The sequence below is a fragment of the Enoplosus armatus genome, chromosome 6 (assembly GCF_043641665.1).
Source record: "Enoplosus armatus isolate fEnoArm2 chromosome 6, fEnoArm2.hap1, whole genome shotgun sequence".
NCBI classification, from domain to species: Eukaryota; Metazoa; Chordata; class Actinopteri; order Centrarchiformes; family Enoplosidae; genus Enoplosus; species Enoplosus armatus.
In genome coordinates, this window is record NC_092185.1 from 16,244,398 (window position 1) to 16,263,749 (window position 19,352).

A 19,352-nucleotide genomic window follows, 5' to 3' on the forward strand; every position below is an offset into this window, starting at 1 on the left:
AGCACTTAACATTAAGTACAGCTCAGGATGACGGGAATTTCAGTTTTGCATGGGATTGGTTATAAACTAATTGGACAAATAGACATTTTGATAAAATCACATGTGATCACCAAAAGCATTAGGATTCATCATCTGGGGAACTTGAATGTTCAAATAGTTGTTGACATATGTCAGATCAGATCATTTCTTTGGTAGAAAACCGTCCACAGCAAGATTATTCGGAGTAACGGGACGCTGTTTCCAGAAGGACATGTTACTTGTTAAACTTCCTAAATATCATTTTTCACTGAAGTGAGCACCACAAACAATACAGGAACCAAAAAACCTTTGCAATAGAAAAAAAAACTATGTGCAGGGCTACATACCACAGAAGGTAAGTGCGAAAATATGATTTTTTTTTCAGCCTTTAATTGTCATTTCTTGGAACATCGTCCTCTATATGTATTTCTGAAGGTTATTGATGTCTTCAATCTTTCAAAGATATCCTTAGAAAAGGTATGTTACTGTGGCAACTCTTGTGAGGCACAATCTCTCAAATTACTATGCCTGAACAAATGTATACTCTGAAATAGCAAGCAAAATCACCCAGTGGCCTTGGGACTGGGAGAAAAACAAAACTGCCTTAGTTTGGCTGCTTCAAGTAATTCCTTTGCTACTGTGGGGGAGTTGCCTATTCACAGCAGACACCCCAACGTACTGCAGAGGCTACTGCTAAAAGAGCACAGCGTGACACAGCACCTGTGAAAGCGGTCGTAAAAGGAATCAGAATGACCTCAGCGTGGATCATGGTCAAGCTTTGCAAAAGAGAAAAGGAATGAGGCTCTCATTGAAAGAGACGACAGTTCCAAGAATCGATTTCAAAACAGGGATTTCAACAGCAACAAAATGTGGAAGAGGAGCGATGACCAGAGCATTTGATTTCTGACCCAACGCCCATATTTGATCTCATGATGAATATGATCTGATGACTCCAAGTGTCAAGGTTAGCTTTTTTCTCAGACTTCAAGGCAACCAGTAATTCTAATTTGATCTGTTTGCAGGACGTGTTTTTCACAATCTCTGCAGTACGCTCTCCCACCTCTCCCACACATGGGATTTCTTTATATAGTAATTGTCTATTTTTTCCTGCATTAAACGCCCAGGAGTAACCAATGTCTTACATACACATAATAAAGTGTTTACACTCTATCTGAAACAATAGACTTCCTCATCAACAAGGAGGCTGAACTGTGACTGAACTCAGAGGGCAATGAATTAAAGATCAAGAGAATTCATGGGCTTCGTGACTACTGCAATCATGTGCAGTAGACACCGGGAAGGAAAGGAGTCATTTGAGAGCGACGGCCGGTGGGGAATGTTAATGTGCACGTTGACCATGTAGTCCACAGTTTGGACTGTTAATGGCTTAAGGCATTTTACATCGTTAGCTCTGCGCTCTCCTTTTATCAGGAGGCTGGGGTTATGAGGTAAAATAAAAGGAAAGATCCACCATAAAATACTGTAACACTGGGAACTGTTGCTGATGTGAGTTGCATTTCCATTATTCAGTTTTGTGTTTTTCATATGCATAAATGCCTAAATGTCGATGATGTTTATGTTTTTTGGCAGCAGAAATATTTGTAATAAATATAACAATTATAAATGTGAGGCCGTGGCACCTTTGACATTTATTTGATTATTCACCTTTTTTGCAAGCAAAAAGTTCATATCCCTTGTCTAGAAGATAGATACTGTTCAATCCAAATACTGGAAATGTAGGAAATCACTAATTGAAGTGACAGTTTGAGAAGAGTGGATAAGTAAAAACAAGCAAATCCCTGTTAATGTATAAAGGATAATGTGAATGAGTAATTTCACTTTGTCTGTACACATGGTGAAGGGAAATATACATAATAATGGACAAAATTCAAAATGGAGCCTACCTCTGGGCAGCAGGACAGGAAGGGCTTTATGTAAATGTTGGAGTCGTGCACTTTGAGATTGTGGTCACCGAGACCTCTGGTGACCCCGATGGTCGCCAACACACGAGCCTGCAAAAGATCAGAGGCATGAAAAGCACAACCAACTCAGTCGACTTACAGTTCGGCTTCTCTGAAAGAGTGCTTTTTATTTTGTTCATCCCATTTCCTCCAGAGTAAAGCTGCAGTGGCTCATTTAAGATATTTAATATATTCTTTACTGACAGCTGTGAACTGCAAGTGTCTGTATCAGGCAGGTTTCTGAAATATATAAGTTTAACTGTGAAGCAAGATATTTTTGACCAAGAGCTTATATACTCCTCCTTGGATGAAGTTTAGACTTAAAAGAGAAAAGAATAACCTGCATGACACATCCCTTGTGACATTTCACTGACAGATACAGGCTACTCCCAGTGGGAATCTTTATCTGGATGGATGAGCAGCATTTAGGCAAATAAACACGAGCTCATCGTCAGCATCTTCTTTGTGAGTGCCTAATGATCGTTCCCAGAGCCCCAGACGCCATCAAACTCATTTGTAAGCTGTACGAATCTCTTTTTGACTCCTACTGTCTGCACAGATCGCTACTGCCGCCTCTAAATATGGCTGCTGGCACAGGACCGGGGAACTGGGCTAATTGAATCTACTGTATAGCGTTTGAGACAGGGCGGCACATAAGGACGGGGAGAGGAGTGCGAGGGCGAGCGAGGACTGGTAGGAACGAGCCTGGATCAGTATGCAGCACAGCGAGGGAGAGAGGAGACAGAGAGGTGGAGAGAGAGGAGAGTGTTTCAAAGTGGCGGCAAACCTCCTCCGGCGGAGAAGGGGAAACATCCTGGGATTAATTGTTGAGCGTTGGGGCCCAGCAGGCTGCGCGCCGGGCTTTGAAGTGCTCTGGCGTTGCTCTCCCTCGCACAAAGCCCCCTCACTCTATCTAGCCATCCATCTCCGTGCCTCACTTCAAAGGGAGAGGACGCGACGTGGGCACGGCCAACTGTGCAGGGGTAAACCCGAATGTGGTTGCAGGCAGAGAGCACCGTGGGGTGACATCTGCCCTAGTCATCAGTCAAACATAAATCTACTGTCTGTCTGTGTTAAATAGAAACCTGGAGAAGGCCACAGTGAGATCATATTCAGATCTATCGTGTTTCCTCTGTGACCTTTTCAATGCAACAAGGACAAGATGCTGCACACCACCACACGTACAGCATCACTGGAAAGGAAAATGTCAGGAACAGTGTGCTGAGCTCTTGACCTTTTCTTTTTTGTTTTGTGTCAAAACACTGACAAGATTCTCCTGCAAGTCAGTGTTTTAGCGACGTTATATTCCAATTAACATGTGCCACTTTTTGGACACTTTTCATCCGCCTTTTATCACATTTTCATTATCTAGCGGGTGGCTCCAATAAGAGTCCCACCTTTGACCCCTAGCTGTGTTAGTGCTACATTTTACCTGCTGAGGGACATAAAAGCACAAAGTCCATTAGAGCAGAGATATTTTCTGTGCAGTAGGTTGGCGCAGGATGTGAATCCTTGTGGAAAAAGAGGTCAGGAATGCTTTCCACAGGCTAGCTCCTCCACACAGTGACAGGGGGGGCTGACTAATGGTGCCCTGGCGAGCTTTGATTACAGGCGAGGCGCACAAGGCCGTGGGAGTAACTCTGTCAGCAAGCGGCCGCCGAGCACTTCTTACCTTCTTCCCTTCGCCGTAGATCAGTGGAAACTTTAGGTCATCGTCCTCGATGGTTTTATATGCCCTGCGCAGAGGAGAGAGGACACTTTAATGGGTTTTTGGTTTATGGCAGGCAGCGTACACGTGCCCTGGAGATACATTGCCTCCGCACCCCCCGCAGGCCCTGCTTCCGAGGCGACTGGCACAGAAAGAAAGAGTTCGCTAGGAGGAAAAAGAGAGACTGTGAGGAAAAAAAATCCACCCAGACATCATACATCAACGACACAGAGCCTTAGCATATCTCTCCTGTTGTTGTCTTTCTAACTGATCCTGCAAAAGTCTCCCTTGCGACAAAGAGTGAGACACTATATATCTATATGTATGAGACACTCTTGGTTTACGGTTGCTGTTGGTTTTCTGGGACTGGCTGTGGCAGTGTGTGTGTGTGTGTGTGTGTGTGTGTGTGTGTGTGTGCATGCATGTATGTAGCTGAAGGTCTGGATGTAGAACAGCTGAATGATGCAAGAATATCCACGTTTACATTCCCCTGCTCTCAGAGCAGTGTTTAAACTTCCCCAACTAATGAATAATTTACCACCTTCAGACTGGGACCAGACAGAGCTGCAGCACAAGGAAAAGGACTGTATAATACTGTATGTCTTCATGCCAGGTCTTTAGATACACTATGTTTCACCTCTACAGCTCAGAGACTTGCAGTGAGAAGAAACCTTGCTCATAGCCAGTATACTTTTCTCCAGTTCTACTTCAGAGGAACAGCTGTGTCACTATACAGTATCAGAAACATTACAAATTTGAGCCAATTTCCAGAAGAGCTGCCAGGACAAAGTTTTCCATTCACAACTCACACACATAGACAGAAAATCTGGCTGAGTTTGAAGGCACAGTCCTTACATGGGTCAAATAACGTTTATAAGGTCTATATTTTAGCCTTTAGATGGGAGGAAATTAGGGAAGAAGTGTTCATAATTGTTATAACTGCTTTTGACAGTGAAAAAGATCTAGTCTAAAAAGCTGCTTAAAACAAATCTAGTGTTATTTGCAAATATCATGTGACCCAGGCCTTCCCCACACACCTTATCCAATGTATTTCAGCTGCTGTGAAGCAGATTAGCAGGGACCAGGATGGTTTTCACATTACTGCTGCTTCCACTCAGAGAGACCATATGTTTCCACCTCAGGCGAGCGCTATACTGCTGCACTCAGCACTTTTTTAACAGTGTGCAGAGCGAGGACTATCGCTGCGAACGTAGCCCACAAACACAGAAATACAGTTTGGAGCCTGAGACTCTTGTGAGCAGAGAGCTGTAGCACAAAATAACGGTCCATAGAAGAGTTTCCTCACTAATGTTATGCAGTGTTCATGGTGTGGAAAAACCTCTAAAACAGCAGTTTGATGATGTCAAACTTAAACTGAGCGTTAAAAGAGGCACTAATGAAACTGGGGCAGGTCATATAGCTTCTTTCATTTGAGTATTTCACATTTAAGTGTTAAACTTCAACATAGAAACACACACTTTATGTCATTATTTCAAAGATGTCTTGCATGGAATCCCCAGAGCCTGCTGTCAAAACTTGTGTTTACAGCCAATCCATCCTGTCAGACTTGAGATGTGTCACAGACAGACAGAGACACACATTAATCCTCTTATGATACCTGCCTCCTGGGACACAGAGTCCAAAAACGGCAAGTAGAGTTGCTTAAGGGCCGCACTGTTTGACCACAACACTGACCGCTTTCACATTCAAGGGCTGCTTAGACGCCCGATACGTTGCAGAGTGTGACTGACTGAGAGAGTGAGAGGGAGTGGGGGAGGGGAGAGGAAGAGAGGGATTCAGGGAAGGAGGGGGTTGTATCATCCTCTCTGCAGGTGACAAGAGACGGGCAGGAGAGGAGAAGAGTGATGTCATCTCCACTCGGTGCAAAGAGGGGTGACAGAGAAACATTAGCAGGGTGTGCTCAGCATCCTGATCCGCACACACACTATTATATACATCTATACACACAGAAACACACACACAAGCACCCGTCGACAGACTTTGAGGTGACATTGTGGCGGGCCTGTGTCAGCACCAGATGAGTCAGACAAATTGGTGCAATTGACGGTTGGGTTTAAATAAACTTTTTGGCCAACCTTGATGGGCTTCTCAGAGATTGACCGGTGCTTTCAGGAGCAAAGCGAGGCCAGAGTTAATGGCAGTGACCCGACGACTATCCACACGTAAGCTGTAGGCATCAGTCGTATCGGTACAAAGGCATCGTGGAAAAAAAGAAGGGAGAAGAGAGGGAGGAGCAGGAGAGGGAGTGAAAATGTATGATAGTGATGAAGGTGTGTGTTAGTCACTCTCTCAGTCATTGTCTATAGGATCATGGGGAGGACAGACACCCCAGTGGGCGTGGGCACTAAAGAGAGACAGCTTGAGCACAATTCATTTATCATCGCCCTCCTGTGTGGCCTACACACCAACTTCTTCCTTTTTTTTTTCTATCTTTACATCTTACCAACCCCTTTTCTTCCTTGCCTTTTCCTCTCCTCTTTTATCTCTATTTCTATCTTTGCAGCTATCTCCAGTCTTCTTACATTTCTCTCTGTCTTTGAAGCAATTTCCTTCTCATTTGTTCTTTTTTCCCCCCTCTCTCTGTGTCCTCGCCAGCCACCCACTCTCTTCCCCACCTTCCCTCCGCCTGGCTGGCTGTGTTGCCGTGGTGTTTGGATCATGTCGAACATGGCCGACCGCTCAACATTCATCACTCTGGGACGCCTGGCAAACAAAGCCGCCTGCCAACCTGGACAGCGACCACCATAACAGTTTGCTGCGCCAAAGCCAGCTCACACTCTCAGTCCAACTGGCCGAGGGAGGGGGAAGGAAAGGAAAGCGACAGAGGAAGACAGAGAGAGGTGGGCTGCGGACCTGTATGCCTTCATTAGAGCGTGGCCTTGATCATGGATGCCTTTGAGGGACTTGGATGGCAGCTTACACCCACACATGTGGGAACACTGGCTGCACATACTGCACAGACAGGAGAATGTACATATACAGACAGAAAGCTGCAGAGACATAAAGAGTACCTATGGAGCGCCTGAACTGCACCTATACAATATGACACAGTTAAGTCACACCCACGCACATCAGGGCAATCAGCCACGCCGGCTGACAGGGTACTAATTTAAGACCCAGACGTAGACCGGGTGAAGCGAGCAGAACTGGGTTATGGGTAGAACCTGATTAAAAATACATCACAGGCCGTCTGCGCTGCTGAGACAGTAAGCAGGCAGACGACAGGCTGCAGAGAGTTCTGGGCCCAATAAGGAACACAGCCGCTGACCTACATCTGCTGAACCAAGTGCCGCCGCAAAACACAACCACACGGAGGTGGAGTCAGAAAACATACTGTTCATCTCTCCTTGGTCACCTGCACCTACCACTCACATATCTATACATGTGTGTAAGTGTGTACACATGCATAACACATTTTCTACAAGGGGTAGACATAATTAAAACACGTAAAGAATAAAGAACCAGAGCAACAACCTGTGATAGTAGGTCACTAAGTACAAGTACTCAAGTTCTGTATTTAATTTTACATACAAAACATATGATCAGCTTATGAGATACATAGTGTAATAGATTCAACCTCTCAGTAATATATAAACTAGTTAAAAGTAGAAGTAGTAAAAGTAAAAGTAGAAAATACTCCATTACAAGGAAAAGTCCTGCACTGAAAATTGTACTTAAATAGAGGTACAAAAGTATTATCAGCTAAATGTACTTAAAAGTATTAAAAGGTAAAAGTACTCATTGTGCAGGAAGAAGGCCCACACCAGTGTTATATTATAATATATGATGGGATTATTATTACTGATTCAATCATGTGCAAACAGCATTTTAATGTTGAAGCTTGTTGAGGTGGAGCTAATTAATATACTGTTGTTTACTGACTGCATCATATTTTATATATGTTTTGAAATCTTTATTGTGGTTATGCTACTTTTATGAGTATGAATACTTCTTCCAGCACTGGCAAACGCTGCTACACTGGTGAGTGAGGTTAAGCATTTTTCCACAGTTCACACTGACTTTGTGCACAGATAATTAGTTTGCTTTAAAACTCATTAAAGTGCTGATTGCCAGCCCTCTTTGATTGCAGAGAATGCTAATAATTGGAATTGAACAAACTGGAATGTGACCTTAGTAGTAGTTTTTGTAACTGTAATTGCGTTAATTTAGGGTAAGTCCTTGTTACAAATTAAATTAGATAAACTACCCCCTTCACACTTTTCTACTATCTTTTCTCTCGCTTTCACATTCCTTCTGTTTCTCAGTCTTTTATGTATTCTCTTTTTACTTCCTTCTCACACCATCTACCTCAATCTCTGACCTTTTTTTTATCTCTCTCTCAACATTAAGATAAAGAGCTGGGTCCTTGCTGTGCCCACAGATTCCTTCTTACCTTCTGCTCTCGCACAGAAGCAGAAATGTCAAGGCCATTTCCCGGCCTCCTTCTGATAGTGAAGCTTTGAATGGCTTTTTTTACACAGCTGCACACCGAATAAGATGAAGATTGCTACAATTGGCTATTTTCATGAGGTGTACGTTATAGGAAATCACTCAAACATAGATAATGTCATAAAGCAATGTTTCAGCAGGGCATAATTATATGAGGCTTGGTAGCAGAAACTATTTTCACATAATTTTTTGTCTCTGAGGGCTCATGAATGGATCCGGCCAGATACACAGGAAGTGTAAGGATGTAAAAAAATTTCAACAAATGTGAATTTAGCCTTAAATATTTTAGCAGAACGGCAGAGGAAAAACTAATTGAAGGAGCAAAATCAGAAAAAAACATGGGTATCCTCACAGTTTGCATGCCATGTCACATGTTCATTGTATTTGACATTAAGGGATTTATCAAATCAGTAAATCAGTCAAAAATTTAATGAATCAGTCAACCCACCATCCCGACATGGTGAAGTCACGGTACAGCATCCTCTTCCCCACCTCCTTTCTCTGGACTCTTCTCGGGAATTCCAGATGTGTAAACTCGTTCCCTAATAAGTGGGGCTGCATGTAGGCCTTTGATAGGAAAAGAGAAAAAAAAGCAGAAAAAGAAGGAGATTGACATGCCCAGGGGATAGGAAAAACAATTCCATAGTCTATTAAGCTGGCAGAGAGAGCAGCAGTGTAAGAGAGACAGAGCTAAGCATAGCCGGTGTCTCAACGGGAGGGGAGGTCAGTTCTGCTAATATCTGACAGCTGTGCTCACTAGAAAGGTTCTTTCTTACCAGGAACTGCAGTCGCTGTCTCTCTGACTCCGGTGTGAACTCTGCCGACATGGGGATGACTTCCCCGGCCCGGATAATGATAGCTCTGGGGGAGAGGAGCAGACAAAACAAAAGTTATTTAAGCTGGGACACTGTTGCTCCTGCTGGCTGCAGGGCACAGGAAGGTGAGCGACAGAGAAAAGCCATGTGTGTTTCATTGCAAGGTTACACTAATATTCTGTATACGAGTCTGTGGATCTCACCTGCTGTCCCCAGCGTTCCCTACGTAGAGCTTCCCAAGCAAATAGACGACCACCAGAGCAGTGCAGCCACCTGAGATGTTGTAGACTGCCTTCTCCTTTTCTATCTGCACATCCTAAATACAAAAACACACACACACACACACACATGAATGCTCTGATGAGAGCACATAATCCAAACCCATCCTCTGCATATAATCATGTTTCTAATCATCACGGCCTTCAAAAACTTTTTCCTATCACGCAGCGGCACATAGCATTTAAGCAAGAACCTGATTACGGAGTAAAATATTGCCTTGATACTTAAAACCCGCCATGATGCTATTATTAATTATACCACCATAATGAATTCATTTATCAACAGTGCTGTAAGTCAAGGAGCAATAAAACGGAATGGAAACCAAAAGGATGGGAGAGGAAGTTTGGAGGGACCGCTAGTTATTACACCAGTTAATTAGCCCAGATTAATTTGTTGCTAATTAAACCAAGAAAATGATTTGAAAAAATCCTTGCTATCAGTTCATTAATTAGATGAATAATTAACCTGTCAGCAAATTAATCAAAATGCAAACATAAATTTGAACCAAGCTGCTCACGCTTGCTTTAACCCTTTTATGCTCTCCATGGCTATTGTTGGTCTGCGGTTAACAGCTCCCGAGGGGGGGGGGGGGGCTTTAATCGCAAAACAGAAGCAGGAAGTTATCCTGGGAAAAAGGATGACCCCTCAGGAGCCTCCTTCACTATCAACAGGCTGAGTGGGCTGAAAAATGCTGCCGAACACATTTGCAGCGAGGCCATCCCTAACATGTTTTCCCATGAGGGATGTTCGTCCAACTAAAGCATATCACCTTCTGCTCGGCTGCTGATGAACTCCATCTGATTGCAACTCTGTGAATGTGTGTTTCTCTGACAGGACTGTACGTGTACGTGTGCATAAATCTGTGTGTTTGTGTGTGGAAGCAAAGATGGATGTGTGTGCGAATCAGAGCGCAAGTGTGTGTGTGTGTGTGTGGGTGTGTGTGTGTGTGTACCCGGTTCTGCATAAAAAGGAATCCTTTATGTGACTGGATGTATGTGTACGACTGCACGTATTTGTGTACATTTTTGTAGTATTTTGTACTTCAAAACACACACATACACACACCACTGTTGCTGAGGAGTATAGAGGATGGATATGTGTGTGTGTGCGTGTTTGTGTGTGTGTTGGGGAGAGTGAACAAATGTGTCCTTCACCCTGAATGAATTATGAATCCATAGTGAGCCATACATATTTATCCTCACTGTATCCAATACCTCTTGCTGCAGGCAAAGTCTTTAATAATGAAAATGTCTGCATAAACATCTACACCTTTCTCCGCTCCACTTCCTCCAACTGAGCTAAATCACCAGCAGGAAGAGAGAGAGAGAGACACAGACATGCAGTGCCCAAACATGCACATCCCATTCTACCAAACTACCATTCTGATGCAAAAAACATTTCTGCTCTGCTTCATATTAAAATTTGTATTGTTTCCTTGAAAGAAGAAAATACCATGACTGTAAATAAAGTTGTCATCCAGTAAGTAAAAAGAAAAATCATATTAATCATAATTATATTCCACTGAAATCCACTCAAAACAGTCAAGGACACGCCAAAGTACACCATAGACAAACTACCAAACTACTGTTTTTAGCCTTTTAGATACTTCCTGAAGGACCACTAAGTGATGTGTTTGGCCAATTAAATAAATATTTCTATATAATAAGAAGAAAATAATAATCTACTCAAAGTAGATGTGAGTAAATGTTTCATAGGTTTTATTCAACATATGGTGGGTCCCCCTGTCATGAAGGCCACCATCTTCACAGCAATGTTCAAACCAGCTTACTCGCCACAGAAGAGAAGATTTGACTTCATTGGCAAAACCTTCTGTTGAGTCCCCGTACCACCATGAGCTAAAGGTCAGGCCAAAAACCCCGTCCTCCATGCTGTTAGCATTGTTATCTCTTAGTGAGTTTGCAGAATCCAAGAGAAAGCATAAAGCTATTCGGCCTAAAAATAGGAAAATAAAATATCCAGAACAGCGACGGCAGAAAAAGAGGTTGAACGTCAGAAGAGATGGAAAACTCTGATGATGGACAGTGAGACAGGTAATTAACTGAATTAATCATTTGAACTAATTAGCCAAATCAGTGGCACATCAGCTGTTTTTCAGGGCAAGAAGGACCTTTGGGCAAATTATTTTTGAAAATTAATATTAATATACTAAAGGAGCATTAATAACCCACTGCCAACACACACACTCACACAGTCACACACCTTGCCATTGTGACTGTCAATACTCATGTATTAATGGTTACTTAACTACTATTAACTACTGCCCTGAGATACACTGGCAACCTGTCCTGGCTGTACCCCACTGAATAACAGCAGGAATACAAAATATTAACAAAGACAGAAAAGGAAGGATTGTTAAACTACTCTTGACAATTCAAACCACGCAACATCAACAACAAAACACACACACACACGCACACAAATGCATATGCTGAATTATGCTAACAATTACAGAAACTTAAGGGAATAGTTCAACATTTTGGTTGTGATGAGAAGAATAAAAAAAAAATCACAAAACTATTCCTGATAACCCAAATCATAAATTGAGCCCTAAAATACTCACACAACAGTAAGATGCCTCGTCAATTTTTTCTGTTTTACATTCATGGTTCTTGACTTTTGCAGTACTTGTTTTTTGTCTTTTTCTTTTCTCTAATAAATAAATTGTTATGCACCATAATATCAAGGCAAATTCCTTGTATGTGAAAATACACTAAGCAAAAAAAGAAGAAGAAGAATTCCTTGAAATAAAATAAGTTCCTTCCACCATTCGGTGCTCGGACCCTAATTAACCTGTTTTTGATTCTGATTCTTCTAAAGATGTCAAGTGACAGTCGGCACAAGTATAGCTCAACCTGACCACACACACAGGTACAGGGGCTACAAATAAATATCTTACACTGAAGAGGATCATCTGACATTGGTGACCTCATTTCTTCTTATTTCTGTCCCGGGCCAACCAACAGTTTGGCTGATAAGCCTTTGTCTCTGAGATAAACGTAGCTTTTCATGTTTACACATCTCTGAGTGTTCATTGGGCTTCATCAGCTGTTCCACACAAACCGGCCGCTTCCACAGGAATGCAGTGAGTCGTGCAAGAGGAGAATTAAAGGCGGACCCCGCTGATAAGATACAGAGGCTCGGTGAACTCTGAGACAAAGATTTAGAGTGATACGAAACCTTCCCAAGATTCTCTGACACTTCCCATTTTCTTAAAGAATGAGCTTCATTAAAAAAATAAGACGGGGGGCTTTTAGGGGTGAGATTCTGCCAAAATCTACTTTTCGGTAGTTACTCAGCAAAAGTAGAAGTGACAGTTTTTTGTTGCAAGTGGAAATGTGTGAACCATTTGAACCAGATTGCATCTAATTTTACAAAAATGATTACTGAAATCTAAATAAATGACAGCTGTGGAAGAAAGCAGGCACTGTAATTAGAGCCTGCAGGTGAGGAGAAAACACTGCTGCTGTAACCATCTTGAAAAACAATTAGTGACAGTTAGAGACAGCCTTTGAGGTTTGAGGGGCGCTGTGACATCAACTGCAATGTTTAAAATGGTGGATTTCAGAGCAATTCCACTTTAAGAAAGAGAGGGGTAAAAGGTGCAGATTCAGAGCTGGATAAAGAGCTAGAGAGGCATGTGAGAGGAGAGACGGGAAGCAGAGTGAGACTGTTTGCTGATTACGAGAAGTCGTGGGCAGATACGTATCTGACAAGGAAAAGATGAACGGAGAAGAACAGACAGCAAAAGAGATATAGACTATTGCATTGTGAAGCCAGAATATATAATATGTAAATATACTATATATGACTTTACAGAGTATGAAGTGGATCATAATTTTAATTTCCTATGATATGAATCTTGCAGATTACTGCCATGTTGTAACACATTGTATTGCACTGTCCAACTGTAGTTCTATTATTATCATAAGTAGTTCAAAACATGACTCTTATCATTAACCCAAAATTCACAACAGACTTTCAATTAATTAACTGATCCTTATACTAGCATCAATCACACCCACACACACACAAGTGTCCCAATGCTCTGTTTCCCTTTTTATGGCCATAAAAATAGTTAATTGCACACTGCCATCTAGTGGTTAAGAGGTGGAAACACCAGGATACACTGAGAAATTGTATTTTCTAATTGATTGACTGATCTGCACTGCTCTCTATCGAGACCTAATGTATCCTCCCCGAGTGATCTCACCCACAACACAAATATTAGCTTTTAGCAAAGAATCGGTGCTGTGCAGATCTGGGTCGAGCATTACTGGAAGATAATTCACAGTGTGTGTTATAACCTGTTTCTAAGGCCAGCTGGATGGGGTTTACAGTAGCACATTTGGTCTGTTGTCAGTCACAAAAATAGAAATCTAAATCAATTGTATTCAATTATTGATTAATATCTCTAAAAATGTATTTTTTTATTTTATCCCACGGGGGCCTCTGTGAACATTTTCTGGTCCATGAGAGTAAACTGAATATATGTGGATTTTGGACTGTTGGTCAGACAAAACAGACGTCACCATGGCCTTTGTGAACTTGTGATGGGCAATTTTTGGTCATTTCTGAGAAGAAAATAACGTAAAGTGATAAGTAAATGAATTGATAATGAAATGAATGGTTAGTTGCGGCTCTAATCATCATTAATACCCTGTTCAGCTGAGTTGTCGTGCAACAAGGGTGGAGCAGTATATTGAGTGTAACTGTTTTACTCTGATCTTGTCATTTGCTTGTTTAAATCTGTTGGCAGGCATTATACGCTCTACACGGCAAACTATGAATTACTTCTAGTAAAACTGCTTTCATTTCAGAAGAAGAAGGGCGACTTAACTGTGCATGAGATCATTACGAAACAAGGACAAACATAACAGAGACTGTTGATCGAAAGCCTGGTGTTGAAACTGAGGCCGGTGACCTTTGACCTCTTCCCCTTCAAAGCCTGTCAGGCAGGCCCGCACTGTTTTGATTGGCTCTGGTCTTGATCGCTTGGCCTCTGCACGAGTTAAGTCTCCAGCATCCACTTACAGCACGGCCAGATGGCTAGTGTGTGTGTGTGTGTGACCCGCAGCAGCTTGAAGGGAAAAGTACATCACTTCTCCTCGCTCTGAGGCGGTTTGCTGACTGACTGGCACCATATGCTTCCAGTTTGAGGGAAAACAGTCACACAATATGAATGTGGAAAAGGTACTTGGTGGAATAGTGTACAAGCTGGGAAGACATCTCTTCATCCAGATGAGTTCATGTCAATTTACAGCAGTACAGTAAATACCTAAAATCTCACTTTAATGTTGGCGTGATAGCAGCACAAACAGTCATCATGTGCAACACTAACTGTTTGGAACATACTGAGCACACGGATAGGCAGCAGAGAGGTGGGTCATTGTGGTTTCAGGAGTTTTTGTGGGTGTTTTGAAAGATTTTTTTAGAGGATTGGAATAAATTATAACTGACATAATTCAAGCTGACCCCATCCACAGCTCTTAATGGGCAAAGGAACAGAAAGCTTTTTGCTGCTACAAGGGATGAGTTTTTAATACTTGAAATATAGATTTTGTTTGTAGTGTCATTTTACTGGGTTTTTAGGTTGAGATATGTAATAAAACTAGGGCGGTTGTGCTATACAGTAAACTCTATATACTGTATCCACAGATAAGCTTCAACAGGGAAATGATTCGCGTGTGTGTGCTTATCATTGTAAACCAACAGCAGGAAACTGGGAGGCTTCTGTTCATTTCGCTTGACCATCTAATTACAGTGAATCAATATCAATTGACTTAGTAAGTAATTAGAGTTTAATGGATGTTAAGTAACCATACCGATTCCTCCACATGTGCACAGATACTGATAAATTTGGCCGCCTGTTGTGTGAATGAATAGTAGTTTGGAAATTCTGGACACAATTTGGTACGGGAGTCTATATCATTGTGCAGTTTTTACCAAGTTCTGTTATGTTGTGTGTGTAAAGTAAATAGCAAATGCACAAAAAGAGAAAAACATTTGGGGTTTTTTTGAGAAAAGGCATGACCAGCCTTTTTCTCCAAGTACATAAAACCAGGGATGGAAGCAACAACTCTGGGTGATTGGACAGGAGGATGTCAGGCAGTGTTGTTCTGAGAATTATAGGAAATCAGTAACTGAAGTAGCACAACTCAAGGAACATTAGACATTAGACATCATAAACTGATAACATACTATATATCAGTTTAGGGATAAAATGCCTCATTTTGATATAGAGAGGGAAAATCTCAATATGTTCTCCCAGCTCACGTTTTATGAAACTCAACTCATGTTGAGTTTCAAGACAGTTGAGCTGAGAAGATCCCAGATTTGGGGGCACAAAAAAACAGAATCAGGGACTTTATGTATCTTTAAGGTTGTCTGAGGGAGGAATTGTCCCTGTTTCTTTGTGGAAAAAGAGGATTAGAAGTCAATCAAATGAGCACATTCTAATCAACAACTTTCCGATTCCTACTTCATACCAAGCACACGCCTCTCACCATGTCTTTGAAAGCGTTCTCGATGGCTCCGATCACCAGGCTCTCGTGTGAAATCTTCTTCTCAGTAAAGAAGCGTGTGGGTGGGGTGCTGGGTGAGCCCGGAGCCCCGGCAGCGCCGCGGAGCGAGGCGGCCCTGGTGAGGGCCCGCTGGGATGTTGGGGTGAGGTGGTGATTGATGGGCTCCTCCCCAAGGCATGTGGGGGCTAGAAGGTTTGGTGTGCAGATGATCTCCATCACCTCCTGAAGGTGCAGGGCGATGTGGTGATGCAGAAGGCGGGAAGCCACTACTGCCGCCCCAGAGCCAGCGTGGCCATCAAACAACGCCCAGTAGTGCAAGGTTAGGTCTTCAGAGCTGTCCTGGTTACAAAGAGTCAGACACACATCAGACACTTGAATCTCTTGTGCCAATATTTGCATCTGCTGGGATGAAGCGTGTAAGCAGAGGAGTTTTGTCAATAAGTTTGTCAGCTGAAAATATTGGCCATGACTTAACTTTCTGTAGTCACCAGCAATCCACAGAAAATAATCTGAGTTTACATGGTTCCCTATTAATATGATTTAGTGTCTTTAACAGTTTATCTTACAATCAATCAGAAGCTGATAACAACAAATCAAATAAGCATTTCTGGCAGGCAAATGGATGGAGTATTTCCAATAACAAGATAAAGTATATTTTAATATCAAAATGTCATTCAGAATGATAAAATTGTGAATGTGGGGTAATTCAAAGTTTCCTTTACAGCTGTGGTTCCCAACCTAGAGGGACCCACTAGTCTCAAGATACTATAAATAAAAATAAGAAAAGGAAATAAGGAGAAAAACACTATTTCTGCAACACAAATCTTAGCTTTTTCATTGTCAAATACTTGGTAGCTTTTCTTCTTTTAGAAAAACTATTAAAATGAATCTGAGAGGGCAACAACACTGATAGAGCTGCTTGCAACTGACATATAGTAATGCAACCTGTGACGGGGGGGTAACGAGCAGATGTTGTGTAAAGGGTCACAAGCCAAAAAGGTTGGGAACCACTGATATATACTGTCTCAGTGACCAGAAGAATAGAAACCCTTGTTTAATACCACGGTGGACCAACGGTGGACCCGGGAGACTCGAACAGGAAGCTGCACGGCACAGGTGTTAATGGGTGAAAGCTCCATTCTACTCTACTGCATTTAAATTCATCCCATACAGAAGGTGTTCAGTGGGATCGCTTTCAGGAGGCTGCAGTGGTCAATTCAATTCAAGTCTTCTGATGTCAAAGGACCCTTCCTTAATTAATGTATGCTCCGGGATCAATGCTTCAATCTGCAGGTTTTAATAGACCCGCCATGATGAATACTGTCTTCTGTGTTCATCTACAAAGTGCCACCTCCCACATACTGATTAGACAAAGTGTCTTGTGATCCGGTTCACTCAAAGCACACCTTTGAGTTTGCCGCCTTGCAGTGCAGCAACTCTATGATCTTCTGCCCTCCTAGAACCAATGGCCAAGCTCTTTCCAAGTCAGTTAAATACCAATGTAACTTCATTCTTAGAAATGGCATCGTATATAATTAAAGTATAGACACGGAGTTGCTATTGCACACATATCATCATGCCGTGACACATATGTAAAGTGAACAAGAGAGGGCTGACCCTCCTCTGCAGGGGATGGGGTTTATACTGCATTCTTCTGGTCACTGAGTGTAGATCATTGCTTGGACATATTTCTGCACACACTAAAGCTCTGATTTTCTAAATATAGTGCAGGCAGACTCTACAACATGAGCCTATGAAGCAAACAAAGAGCACTAGAAAGGCTCTACACTACTCTTATTGGTCTAGTATCACTGCAGTAGTGAGTCATGAGGTACTTGCATGAGTTTGCTGTAGGCTCTGGGTGGGCCTGAGTAGAGTACTGGCGGGCTGAGAGGAGATTTTTTTAGCAGCAGTATTACTTTATATAGACAATATATTGCCTTTGGTAATTAAATCCCAAAGTGCTTTATATGAATAGTTAGAGATGAAAGAGCAATGAGGAAAAAACAGAAATCACAGAGTGCATGTCAAATCAGAAAGACAAAGTGAAACGAAGGAGATCGACATCAATGTTTAGTGGTTTAATAGATTTTTCAGCCACCACTGTCATTGACTGACTTAAGTGTATCAATATACAATATATAATACGTGCGAATGTAGTACACTGCCCTAAAAAAGCACACAGCAGTGAGTTTATGTTTCATAATAATATACACTTTTCCTTTGTACACGACATGCTGTGCTTGCGGAAGGACACAAGGTTAACTTTAAAGCCGATTCGTGTGTTTCCGTGAGCAAATGTACTCGCATTTGCCGCGCCCGTGTTCGTGGCTGTCAAGAGCTGTTAAAGGCCACTGTGGTGCGTAAAGGAGGCTGTGCTATACGCCCCAATAAACTGCTGATGGGACAGGATGAGGGGACAGTGGGTCCCAACATCAGGCCCCAGGGACATTCAAGGTCTACATCCACTCTGATCATTACGTGGATTTCATCAGTGAATAAATGCTAAAATGTAGAAGCTTCCAGTCTGTGACCAGTATTAACATCTTATCGGAAGGATGGCTCCCCCCACAGTAGCATATGATTTTAAATTGAGCTGAAGTATAAAATTCAGCTCTTACTTGTTCTTTAAAATTCTTATTTAAATCTTTGCTCTAAAATACAGGAAATTAAAGAACAACATGACTTGTCAAAATGCTTCAATACCCAGAGATCCTGTCAGCAGAGCACACATGTTTATCCATCCTGTCAGTTTGTGATTATTGCTAAAGGATAACAAAGGGAGGACTGACCAGGCACTCCCGGAGGCCCAAACCCTCTCCATTGGGCAGGGAAGACCTCCTGCGGGTCATGGGGGTCCGATTGGGCGTGGAGCTTCCTGCAGGTCTCCTTTTGACCACCAGCACCTCACAGCAGGCCTGGTCCTCGTTTAATGTGCTCTTTCCTGCATTGATCACCCTGGACAGAGAGGGGGAACAACAGAACACAAAAAAGGGGATTTAAGCTGTACTTCAGTTTAACAGGACATCTGAGACAAGAGATAAAGAGCTACCAAAAACTATTGGAATGAATTAAGTGAAAATAAAATAGTATATTAAAGAAATTAGAGATGTGACATTAAAATATAATATAAACTAATAATTAAAAAGCCAAATAGATTGTACTGTATTTACTACAATACCATAGACTATATCAATGAATTGTGCAGATATTTGCAACAGGCAGGCATGACGTGTGTACTATACGTGACACAGCTATAAATATACAGGTGTAAGTATGAATAATAAATACAATATACATACAAATATAGAGCGTTAGACAAAACGTATGTGCAGTATTTAGGCAGGGATTGTTAGGAAGTCAGAGTCTAGGATTAAACTTTTCCAAAGGTGACTGTGCCTTTCTGCATTTATCACTACTAAGATTTCCTGAATGTTGGTGGTGAAAGATGACACACAGCTACAGGTAATTTAAGTGGTTTAGTGTCTTCCAAAACCTTTCAACTGAAGCTGTGACCTTGAATCCATATGACGTTCTTCGGACTATAATACTCAAACAC

General features: G+C 42.0%; 1 protein-coding gene across 1 annotated transcript in view; it reads right to left on the reverse strand.

Moving 5' to 3' along the window:
• The window catches only part of ppm1h (protein phosphatase, Mg2+/Mn2+ dependent, 1H), a 29,618-nt gene that overhangs the window by 1,010 nt on the left and 9,256 nt on the right, over positions 1 to 19,352 (reverse strand). Inside the window, exons 2-9 of the mRNA XM_070907569.1 lie at positions 18,593 to 18,751; positions 17,342 to 17,350; positions 15,776 to 16,127; positions 9,176 to 9,288; positions 8,934 to 9,018; positions 8,606 to 8,724; positions 3,652 to 3,715; positions 1,923 to 2,030 (exon numbers count right to left, since the gene is read on the reverse strand). Of these exons, the coding sequence (XP_070763670.1) occupies positions 1,923 to 2,030; positions 3,652 to 3,715; positions 8,606 to 8,724; positions 8,934 to 9,018; positions 9,176 to 9,288; positions 15,776 to 16,127; positions 17,342 to 17,350; positions 18,593 to 18,751 (1,009 nt within the window). The remainder of the gene's footprint in view (positions 1 to 1,922; positions 2,031 to 3,651; positions 3,716 to 8,605; positions 8,725 to 8,933; positions 9,019 to 9,175; positions 9,289 to 15,775; positions 16,128 to 17,341; positions 17,351 to 18,592; positions 18,752 to 19,352) is intronic.